Here is a 12,570-nt window from a genome sequence, read left to right as displayed (position 1 = left end):
GCACCAGATTGAGAGAATACTGTTCCTCATTCACCAAGCCCAACAGAGGGTGATCTAAAGAGCGCGGTCTCTCTCGCTCTGACCGTTGCATGCCAGCAATGGCCATCAGTAGGTAGTGTTCTAGTCTAGTTAACTAAGTTCATTGACAGAGACTCAAAAAAAAACATTTATAACAAAAATAGAGTAAAATAATAGCTGTAGTTGTTTTTTCTGATGCATTTGCCTCTATTGACAACATGAGACCAGTGTGAATTTCACAATCTTTACCCAAAATACTGTTCACATTTTTTGGGTTGGTAAGATTTTTTAAATGTCTCTTGTAATCAACCAAGGACTCATCATTTAACCAAAATACTGGTAAAACAGTAATATTGCAAATTAATTTATATTTTACACTCACCAGCCACTTTATAAGGTACACCTGTTCAACTGCTTGTTAAAGCAAATATCTAATCAGTAGGGGTGTAACGATACACGTATTCGTATTGAACCGTTCGGTACGAGGCTTGCGGTTCGGTTTTCGGTACGCATTTTTGAACCGAACGGTTCGTTGGACCATTTTTCCTGCCGACCAAAATTTCGTTATTTCAAATGAAGGCGCGTCACGCGTGGCAAGCGCGCTCATAATGTGCGTGACCACAACATTGCCCAACATCAAATGGCAAATGTAATGTAAGCGGAACGAAACCACTCGTTATTGTGTGGTTGAAGGACCGTTTATCAGTTTGGACAAATACAGCGCGAGCCGATCTTAATCATCAGCACTGTTACTACACAGCCAAATCCAGTAAAGAAAGCATTTGAATTCGCCACTGAAGTAATAACATCGCTGCAAGATCTAGTGAGAAACATTCGCATTTCTCCGTTATTAACGGATCAAACAGCGCTGACGTGGAAACCAGGAAGAAACATTGTGCCATGAATGAACTATCCAGTGTCCACAGATCAGCAACATTCACCATGGGTTTACTGTAGTAACACTACTAACTGTAACCATGGAAGTTTGGCAGGAATAGTAGGCTATAATGCTTTCAAGTAACATCACGTCGGTTTTATTTTGACATTATGAATACAATTGCTGCCCTCAAATGTTAATCTGAACTAAAATAAACCTTTGTTTATAACTACTACAATATTACATTTAATTTTGTCCAAGGAGCTGTTTTGTTTTATAAGCTCCTAAGAAAAGTCAAGTATAGCTCCATCATTGCTCAAAGTTAAAAAATATCATACTTTATGATGTTAGTTTTAATAAAAATATAATTAAAAAGATGAAATCAAGGAAATTTCTCTGGCATTTCTTTCTTTTTGCTGTATCGGAAACGTACCGAATCGTACCGAACCGAACCGTGACACAAGTGTATCGTATCGAACCGAACCGTGAATTTTGTGAACCGTTACACCCCTACTAATCAGCCAATCACATGGCAGCAACTCAATGCATTTAAGCATGTAGACATGGGCTGAATCCAAAATTGCCCCCTATACACTCAAATAGTGCATTATTTGAAGGGACAGCCATTTTTAGTTGCCCGAAACCATAGTGGACGTTTTTTGAGTGCACTCATTAAATCCCACATTCCACCGCAATAACGAGTGTACAACCGATATACGCTCAACGGCTGTCTAAATTCACTCACTCATTTTCATTCACTCCTTCAAGTGAACATAAGTGGACTAACATAGGGAATAGTGAATGTGGGTTTAGAAGGCGATTTCGGATTTAGCCATGGTCAAGACGATTTTCTGAAGTTCAAACTGAGCATCAGCATGGGGAACAAAGGTGATTTAAGTGACTTTTAAAGTGACATGGTTGTTGGTGCCAGACGGGCTGGTCTGAGAATTTTTACACACAACCATCTCTAGAGTTTACAGAGAATGGTCAGAAAAAGAGAAAATATCCAGTGAGCGTCAGTTCTGTGGGCAAAAATGCCTTGTTGCCTGGTTGATGCCAGTGGGTCAGAGAAGAATGGCTAGATTGGTTCAAGCTGATGGAAAGGTAACAGTAACTTCAATAACTACTCGTTACAAGCGAGGTCTGCAGAAGAGCATATCTAAACGCAAAACACATCAAACCTTGAATCAGATGGGCTACAGCAGCAGAAGGCACACCAGGTGACACTCCTTTCAGCTAACAACAGCAAACTGAGGTTAAAATGAAAACGGGCTCACCAAAATTGCACAATAGAAGATTGGAAAAAAGGTTCCTGGTCTGACAAGTCTCGATTTCTGCTCCGACATTCAGATGGTAGGGTCAGAATTTGGCATAAACAACATGAAAGCATGGATCCATCCTGCCTTTTATCATTGGTTCAAGCTGCTGCTAGTGTAATGGTGTGGGGGATATTTTCTTGGCACACTTTGAGCCCAAGTGAGAATCGTCTAAAAGCAACAGCCTTAGCATTGTTGCTGACCATGTCCATCCCTTTATGACCACAGCGTACACATCTTCTGATAGCTACTTTCACCAGGATAACGCACCATGTCACAAAGCTCAAATCACCTCAAACTAGTTTCTTGAACATAACAATGAGTTCACTAAACTCAAATGGTCTCCACGGTTATAAGATCTCAATCCAAAAGACCACCTGTGGGATGTGGTGGAGCGGGAGATTTGCATCATGGATGTGCAGCCGACAAATCTGCAGCAACTGAGTGATTCTATCATGTCAATAAGGACCAAAATCTCTGAGGAATGCTTCCAGCACCTTGTTGAATCTATGCCACGAAGAATTAAGATAGTTCTGAAGGCAAAAGGGGGTCCAACCCAGTACTAGCAAGGTGTATCTAATAAAGTAGTAACTAATAACATATATTAAAATGCAGTTTCTTCCTGTGATGGCAAAGCTGAATTTTCAGCAGTCTTCGGTGTCACATGATCCTTTAGAAATCATATTTGCTGCTCAAATCATAATAATTATTATTAACAATGTTGAAATTATTTGTTCTGCTTAATCATTTTTTGTTAGGGTTAGTTCAGGGTTAGTTTTGTTCAAAAGAACAACATTTACTTAAAATGTTTTGTTTTATTATATGTCAGTTTTGATCAATTTAATGTGTCCTGGCTAAATACATTTTTTTAAAGACTGCAAACTTTTGAACAGTACTTTTTACTTGCACATTAGTTATTAAAAGCATGGTCAAATATGAAGTTATATACAGTATGAAACAGTCTCTGTGTCTCAGTAAAACTGCATCTGTCACAAAAACTTTTAAAGACACATCATGATTTTGTTATTAATATATTTTACATACATGTCTGCACATTATATACAACTGTCGACATAAGGAGGTCTAGAGAAATAAAAAGGCATTTTATATCAATTTCTGATGGTCCGCTGTGGCAAAGATTGTTAGAAGAAGTGTGGCAGTATGGATGGCATCTCAGTTTTATGTATTCGCCAAAGCCAATTTTTACTCCGTTTTTGACTCTTGTCAAGTACTAATTTTGGACCTTGTTGTGTCTGATCAGACGAGTCTGTCATTTCATGAATACACAAATAAGCCAAAGTGTCATAAGACAAAGTGAGGTCAGCAGGGCGAATACAGGGACAGTAAACTTGCATTTGTTCTCATTTGCACAGAGCCTTTAGTGTGACAGCAAAACATTGATCAGATGCCAGCTTTAGTGAGCGCATTCTGGCTTTTCATTTTCATAATTCTTTTCTAGACGACTGCGAGAAGTGCCATGGGTCGATAATTACACGCTGCACAATGGTGTATAGGAGAGGGTGATCAAGGCAACAGACAAAGTGCTGTTGCAGTACGGAACACTACACATACAAAAGAACAAAAAAACCAAAGACAAATGGAAAATTAGGGTAATTCTGATACCATTATTTGACCAAATTATCATGCAATACAGTCATAGAAGGACTCTATTGCATGCCTACAAAATGGAAACGGATATAAATTATTCCTCCCAACACAAGGGAGCAACATACCAGTGTACTGCAGGACAAATCCATTGCTGCTAAGTGAGGCGTCACTGCGGAAGGCCAGGAAGAGCGTGTTGGAGCTGCTCTCAATGCGCTCCGGGACGTCAATGCCATAAAAGCTGCCCAGCAGCGGGCTGAGAGAATCAGGCCCATCGTAGATGTGCAGGAAGTCGTAGCTCGGCTCTAGACTAAAGCTGACGGGAGGAAGAAACATGTATGATATGACTACACACTACCAGTACTATTGTTAACTAAAACTATTACAAAGTGTTTAGTTAACTGAAATAAAGATGAAATAAAACAATAAATAATAATAAATATTAGACGAAAAAAACCTAAACTCAAAATTAGAAATGTTGCCTTGGCATTTAACTGTAATAAAGTAAAACTGAAAAAAAATATCAATTTAATCTACACAGACGCTGAACATATGAAATAAAAAATATAAATAAATACTGTAAAAGTATATCAATAATACTTAAATAACATTGCATATCTATGTATTGTAATGATAATGCAGCTATTATTACCTACAGGAAATAGGGGACTTTAGTCTTATAAACCAGTCTTACTGATTGAAAGTGAGTGATATGATGTGGTCCGGCATTACTGTTACTGTCCAGTCACATTCTCTGCCGTGAGGATAGGGCTCTGGGTATTCAGGGGACAGGATCAGTCCACTGGGACCAGTCAGATTCCCTCCACATGGAGCTGCAGCAAAAAGGAAGGGAGAGAAAAACGCTAAAACGTCTTTCATCTAGAACAGTGGTTCCCAACCATGGGTCCAGGGCCAACTAGGGGCCTCAGCAAACTTTCATGGGGGCCTCAAGATGACTTCCGATTATTTAAAATAAGACTAAACAAGCATGTTAGTTTACCCAAAAATGAAAAGATTGCTCATCAGTTACTCACCCTCAAGACTTTTGTTTTTCTTCGAAACACAAATTAAGATATTTTAATGAAATCTGAGAGATTTCGGTCCCTCCATTGACTGTCCACGCAACTACCACTTTTGACGCTTCAAAAAATTCATATAGAAATCTTAAAACGAATCCATATGAATAGAGCGGGTTAGTCCATATTTTCTGCAGAGACAGAATTGCTTTACATGATGAACTTTTTAACATCTTAGTGAGCACTTCTCCTTTTCCGAGATAGTTTTATTGTATTGGGGGGTCCGGGGTTTCCCAATACAGTAAAACTGCACATTTTAGAGTGGCCTTTTATTGTGGCCAGCCTAAGGCACACCTGTGCAATAATCATGCTGTCTAATCAGCATCTTGATATGTCACACCTGTGAGGTGGATGGATTATCTCGACAAAGGAGAAGTGCTCACTAACACAGATTTAGACAGATTTGTGAACAATATTTGAGATAAATAGGCCGCAGTTCAGTTCAGCTCATGAAAAATGGGGGCCAAAACAAAAGTGTTGCGTTTATAATTTTTTTGCAGTGTATAAAAGTGTTTTCTCTAGCTTTAATGTCAAAACACAAACAGTATATTAGCATTAGAATTATTAGCCATTAGTCAAATCACAGCTGTGTCAATATTCACTACAACTGCACTCTTGCTTGTGTGTCAATTTTAATGTCTTTATGTGAAACTAATGGGTTAGATAGAGTATCCTCATTTTTCAAGAGGTAAGTTATTTTCTTTGAAAGTGCAAGACTTCTGATTTATTAGCCGCTATCAGTAAATAACTAGAAGAATAAAGTGCAGTAAATGGTTTTCTTTTTGAGCAACATAACTGTTTATGATTACGATAATAATTAAAATAATATGATAACAAATACCAGTTTGCAACATGGTACAGTGTGCATAACACACTGTTTTTGTACAACAAAAATAACTGGAAGTGACAGGCATTGCGACTGACATAGAAAGCCTTGCTCTTTTAAGATAAAACCGCCCACTCTTATGCTGAAAATATGCTGGATAATGACTGCGTAAAGATGGAGGGACCCCAGTGGAAATGTTGGTTGAGGATGGGAGTGTTTACATTTCTTAATCTGGCATGCTCATACCAGAACAGGTTGGCGGATCAGGCTGCCAGAAAAAACGGTTGTTGATCTCGGTACAGGTGATCTTGGTCGCCCCCTGTAGGAGGTATCCGGGATCGCACAGGAACAGCACATTATCCCCTGGCTCTCTGCTGTCTCCAATGCGAGTGCCATTTGTTGGAATGCCAGGATCATTACAGGAAGTGGCAGTTGAAACTGCAGAGAAAAACAAACAAACATCCAGTCACAAAACTTAATTTAATCAATGGCTCCCCTTGACCTAATATCCTAGAGTGGTTCTCCACCTTTGTGAAAATAATTATAATTAATTATAATTAAATTCAATAATTCGAGAAGTTTCAATAACTTGACATTCATCAGGGTTTAATTTTTAGACCAATTAATTTACATGACTTTTCTAGTCATAATTACAGTGATTTTTTTTATTGTTTCTTTTAAAATTCACAAATAGCTATTTCTACTCAATCAAATATTTTAAAGACTGAATGACTTTTTAACATCTTATTCATTTCTCTAACATTTCCAGGTCTAAAAATCACTATTTCTAAATTCCCTCATACATCCAAGTTTTTCAAGGCCGTGGGAAATCTGGCTCTTAAGTAAAATGACAGTTGCTGAGGGAATGAAGTAAATAAGCAATCAAGTAGAATGTCAGTTTACATTTTGAATGTTAAACTTTAGCTTACTTTAATGCATTTTAATTTATCTTATGGCCTCTTTGAAAGTTTGATTGGCTGAGAACCACTGTACTAGACTGAAAAATAGAAAGTCTGGAGTTCATAACCATTTAAGTCATCCTACTGGGTTGTGGTGCTGACCTACCAGCCATTATAAATATCTAATAACTGCTGTAAACGTACATCTTCCGAGCACCCAAATGACAGCTCAAGTCTGCATTCTTCTACACACACTCATTTATTTATCTAGGCACCTGCATCTTTGTGGTACTCTCTTAAAGATGCTTTAACCCAGAAGGGCTGTTTTGAAAGTAAAATGTGAGGCTTTGGAACTGAAATAACATGTCGTTAATGCATAATGCCATATTGTTTCTTTTTACTCTCTATGTAAAACCTTTAATGTTGTTTTTAGGGTCTCTAAGGTATCATGTAAGAAATCAGGATTCTCTGGTTGGAGTGATGGCTGATGGAGGTGGACGGGAATGGTTTCCCTGGTTACAGGCTGACAGCAGACAGAAGCACATAAACCTTGGCTTAACGGGCTTCATTTATTGTCAGTGGAGAGGTTGTGTCTGCTGGGCCGTGCAGCAGGGTGGGTGCTGTCGGAGGCTTTAGGAGAAGCTCTAAGATGGTGCTTCTCAGCTGTCATCCTGGAGCTCAAGCACTGTCTCCCACTAAGGTTTTTATCAAAACGTGTATGAGTTTCAGGATGGTGCTGGATGGAAACACCAAGATGCAAATGCAATTTTGCAAAAAATAAAAACAACTTATATGCCCGCTTCAAAGTTCTGTATGTATTATTTCTGTGTGTGTGACTCCACTAAAGCATAAAAATACCATATGTTTGCAGAGATTGACTTAACATGCTCATCTGTGCAGCCGCCCACTTTACAGCGACCTTGATTCTGTAAGATGTTTTTTCCAGTTTATATTCTGGCTTGACATAAAAAAGTTAAAATAAAAAATGAAATAATAATAATAATAATAAAGACATCCAAGCCTTGAACCAAATCAAATAACTCCATAATGAATCACAACAATTTGATTCAATGCACAAGAGCAAAACAAACAAAACAATTACGCACTTCATATCTTTTGTGAGAAAATTAATTATTCCCCCTTTAGAGAATATACAGGCATTGTGAATTCCTGTAATCAAGTATTCCACGCTGATCGCTGGTGAATATGTGGAGCAGTGAAATGGAATGAGAGTGAATGGAGTCACATACCCGAGAACTGCAGAGCGAAACCTTGCTTGCTGGTGAAGAAGTCGGTTGTAAACTGCAGACTGACAGAGTTAAAGGTGCTGTGGAGGTCTGGAGGAAGTGTAGAGCCACTCAGCTCTCTAAGGAGAACACCTCCGTCCTGAGGCCCATCCCAGATGCGCAAAACATCATGCACCTCTTCTGTGTGGAAGACCAGGAAATGCAACCTGTGGAGTTACACATACAAACATAACATTACACAGTCATTCTGGAAGGGAGTCGGAGGTAGGGAGAAAAGGAGAGCAATCATATCTCTACGGTGCCAAGCGGAAAGAGAAGTAATTGGAATCACATCGTTAATTTGTACATTTTCACAAGTTTTCACTAGTTATATAATAATAATTTGTTCTAAGAGAGATATGGGTAATTTCGAGTTGCCAGACAGGAAATTAGCACTTAGATAGTACTTAATATTAAAAGGATATGAAAGGGAGAGAGACAGAGAGAAGATAAAGAGAAAAATAAGACTCAAAAATAAGTGAAAATTAGTCGACTGACACCGGCAAAATTTCATTAATGGACATTTCATAAAAAGAAGAATATTAAAGAATGAGAGAAAATATCTTTTTTTTAACTATAATGTAGAACATGCAGAAATTTAAGTCATTAACCTTTAAGAAACAGAAATTAAATGAGGACTTTCAAAGTGATCCATGAATGAGACATGCCACTTCCAATCTGAGGGAAATGTACTTGTTTTCTGCAACCTAAATGCCAGAACCAGATTGCTTTACTAATGGACGAGGTACTGAATACATAACTAACAAAGTGTTCTGTACAGATAATTATAACAGATTGTCTCTACAGAAATGGCTCTGTACGTTGTTGCTGCAGGTACTGCAATAAGGGGACATTAGGAAAACACCTCTTGAGAACAGTCTACTGCATTATGATATACACTAAGGACAAATTGACCAACACTGCCAATTCTTTCGAATTAGAGAAATGTAAAAACCAAAAGCAAAAATCCAAATGAAAAATTAGTAAAAGGGCCAAAAAGCACATAATCAAAAAAGTGCAATACACTGCAAAAATGCTGAACAAAATCGAATAAACATCGCAATGCAATGGCTTTTGGCTTGGCAATGGCTTTTTTTTTTAAATACAAAAACCTAAAGTTTTTGGACCTTATTGAATTCAATTCAAGGTGGTTATTCTAAAACCCAACGTTTCAGAGATCACTTTTCTCACACTGATCTTTAAAAATGGAAATACAGTACATTTGTCCCAAATAATTTCCTACACATTTGTGTGCAGAGCAATCTGGTGAACCTTCGGTAACACTTTATTTTTTCAATAGCCCACTTTAAACATTCCAGTAACTTTACAACAACATGTCAACTAACTCTCATTAGAGAATTAGTGGAATGTCTGCTTAATATCTGCTAACTCTCTGTTTTGAAACTCCTCTAAACAGACATTCTATAAGACTATAAGTAACTTTGCAACTACATGCCAACTTATTCAACTATCCCCAAACCCTTATTCTATAACCCTAACCTATAATCTACTAATACCCTAATGAGAGACAATTGACATGTAGTTGCAAAGTTACTTATAGTTAGTATAATGTATAAAGTGGACTATTGAAATACAGTGTAAATGAACCTTCCTTGTCCTGTGATAAATTCTAGGCAATGTCCTTATAAATTATAATGAGTTGAGTAGAGTTCAAATTTGGTTTTTACCACATTATTAAAACCAGCTTGACAAAGAAATGGGAAGACATACAAAAATATAATATGAATATATCTACCTTAAGTATGCTTTAAAGAAGACTATCAAGGTAAAAGTCCAAAAAAACATCCAAGTTAAAGAAAACAAATATTTCTGTAGAACAATTAGGGTTGCAAAGGGGCAGAAAATTTCCGGTAGATCTCCGGAAAGTTTCCGGTAAATTTCCATGGGAAGTTAAGCTGGGGAATTTTGGAAATATTCCATTTTAGAAACTTTCCACGGGAATAATGGGAATTATGGGAATTAATGGGAATTTAGGGGAACTAACTGGGAATTCATTGTAATGTAATCGATCATTGTATCATATCCAAGCATAAATATAAACAGAAGTCATAAGAAAACATCCATGCAAAATGTTTTCAACAGATATTTCAACAGATTTATTTGTAAGTAGAACAGAACAAGTTTTGAACAGATGAATTCACGCGCTGTAATAACTTAAATCCAACAGACAGGAATCTCTGAACTGCGGCCCAAACACGGCGCCCATCTCACGTTACAGATCAAGATAACTTATAAAGGTTTTTTAAACTACAAAACAAACTCACTTACACATATTTGAGAATCGGAATAGAAGATAGTTTATGACATGGTAAGCAAGTTTGTTAATATTTAGAAATAAAAGCGCTAAATCTGTCATACAGCGCTTTTTTGGCTGTTGTGAATCACGTGCCAAGCATGACGGGTCATGGCGGGAGGGGGGGACATCGCGATGTCGGCTAAACATCGTGATGTCTGTCAGCCATCACGATGGACGATGATATCATCCATCGGCCCAACCCTAGTAAGAATACTAATGCAATGGCATGAACAGATACATAAATAGTAAGGCTAGCTAAACAACTGGAATGATCTTGAAAACATATTGCAGGAGGCAGAGAAAAACAGCCACATGAGGTAGCTACTAGCTAGCATCTGCCTTATGTGGTAAATAAAGTTATGCTAGCTTATTTAGCATCTAACTTATCAGCATTGCTACTAGATGAATACATTTGTATGTGATATTTGCAATTTAATCATTTAATAAATATATTTCCCCATAATATCATCAAAACTTACTTCACTTTGTTTAGTCCACAGGCTCAAATGTGCGCCTTCAATAGTCTTGTGCTTTGGGCTTCTGTACATGTGATGGAGGCATGCACAGTGCCAGTAGGGGGTGTGGTCTCAATAGCCATGCAGTAAGCAGTGTTCTATGTGCATGTGATTGAGGAATGGCATGGATATTCAAGTGTATTTGAATGGCATCTGTTTGTTTTAGTCAAGATTATGCTAAAATATACTTTCCTCAACTATATTTAGGTTCCCTATGAAGAGCCAACCCTCAACTTTGAAAATTCCCACTTTATTCCCGTTTATTCTCATAAATTCCTGTTAATTCCCTTAAATTCCCATTAATTCCCATTAATTCCCATGGAAAGATTCCATCTTTGAAAATTCCCAGAATTTTGCAACCCTAAGAACAATACAGACATTTAAAACAAAACTTGAGATAAATAAGATCATATAAACTAATCGCAGTTTAACTGGAACGATTTGTAAGTTAAATCATCAACAGTTAGCAATTTGAAAGGAAATTATGTAAATGATATCAGGAGCCTGCTTTTAAGAAACTCAAGTAAAAGCCCTTAACCAAGGAGGCGGCGGAGAACTTTGTCACATATACACAAAAGCTCATTAACACAGTCCACGCTGCATTAACACAATATACAAAAAAACTCAAACAAACAAAAAAACAGAGAGAGACATTGGGTTGAGTACAGCGATTCCATGCATTACTGCAGCCCTATGCTTAGTGAGCAAGAAAAAGAGATCATGTGTAAAAGCTGACCTTATCAGTCATGGTTCACAGGCCTTTTACACATGGATGACTTCAGGGGCGGCATAAAAAGTATTGATGTCTCAAAAGCCAAGTTAGATACTTATTTCTAGAAAACAAACATGCACCCCATGACTTCAGTTATGTCCATCTGCATTAGAAACCAAAAACCTGTCTGCTTACTGAAAACAAAAGGGGTTTTATTGATGCAATCCTCTCATTTACAAACGACTGCTGTGGGGATGAAAATAACGATTTCAATAGTGTTGTAGGCCATACATGTGTGTAGTATTTCCACTATAGTGTTGCCATGACAGAGCAAATTGACGAAAGTGAATTAGCAGAGCTTCCCCGGGTTTCCACCTCTCTATGTATGTGCGTTTCTCCACCCATAAAGATGTGAGTGGGAAGTATTTCTAAATCCCAGTTTCAATTTAATATTGTGTGGGTTTTAGAATTCAACAAATCCGTCTATTCAGTTTGAAAGACACACATAAACACACAATATACAGCAACTGTGCGAACTACAGGTATTTCACTCTGCACGCAGTCTGAGTGTGAAATGAAAGAGATCAACAGTTATTTATAGTTATGTATCCAATAAAGAAAAGCCCTGCATCTAAGTGTAAAGCTCCGTTCACACTTACACCCATAAAGCAGCGGGAACTCATTCATTTTCTTTTCTTTTTTTTTTCTTTTTTTTTTTTGAAACATTGGGAACAATACAATAGCCATATGTACATTACCTCATGGTCACAGTTCCAGTCTGTGATCTAGACCAAAGATCTAACATTCCCAACATTCCCATTTTTGTAAATATAATAAGAAACACATTAGAACACAAAACAAAACAAGGGGTGCATTACTATAAGGCAAGTCTATAATACATATAGAAACAAAAGACAACAACACAATTGTTTTGTTAATAAATGGTACATAAAATATAGTACAATAAAAACCCTTGATTACCACTATCTTGACAACCTTCAGGACAACATTCCTGCATGTTGTGTTTGATTAACATAGGACACCCATTTTGACCATAAGACTACAAATCTGAACTCATTCATTTTCAATGAGTCAGTGATTTCCACTGACAAGAGCAGCAGGA

The 12,570-nt window shown here is 37.4% G+C and overlaps 1 protein-coding gene across 1 annotated transcript in view; it reads right to left on the bottom strand.

Moving 5' to 3' along the window:
* The window catches only part of csmd2 (CUB and Sushi multiple domains 2), a 334,540-nt gene that overhangs the window by 79,680 nt on the left and 242,290 nt on the right, over nucleotides 1-12,570 (bottom strand). Inside the window, exons 26-29 of the mRNA XM_056257596.1 lie at nucleotides 7,868-8,070; nucleotides 5,965-6,156; nucleotides 4,511-4,649; nucleotides 3,945-4,132 (exon numbers count right to left, since the gene is read on the bottom strand). Coding sequence (XP_056113571.1) covers nucleotides 3,945-4,132; nucleotides 4,511-4,649; nucleotides 5,965-6,156; nucleotides 7,868-8,070 — 722 coding nt within the window. The remainder of the gene's footprint in view (nucleotides 1-3,944; nucleotides 4,133-4,510; nucleotides 4,650-5,964; nucleotides 6,157-7,867; nucleotides 8,071-12,570) is intronic.

Source organism: Rhinichthys klamathensis, unplaced genomic scaffold, assembly GCF_029890125.1.
Source record: "Rhinichthys klamathensis goyatoka isolate OS25496 unplaced genomic scaffold, OSU_Roscu_1.1 h1tg000140l_1, whole genome shotgun sequence".
NCBI classification, from domain to species: Eukaryota; Metazoa; Chordata; class Actinopteri; order Cypriniformes; family Leuciscidae; genus Rhinichthys; species Rhinichthys klamathensis.
Note: the sequence above shows the minus strand (reverse complement) of the source record. Positions and strands in the feature narration are given on the sequence as shown.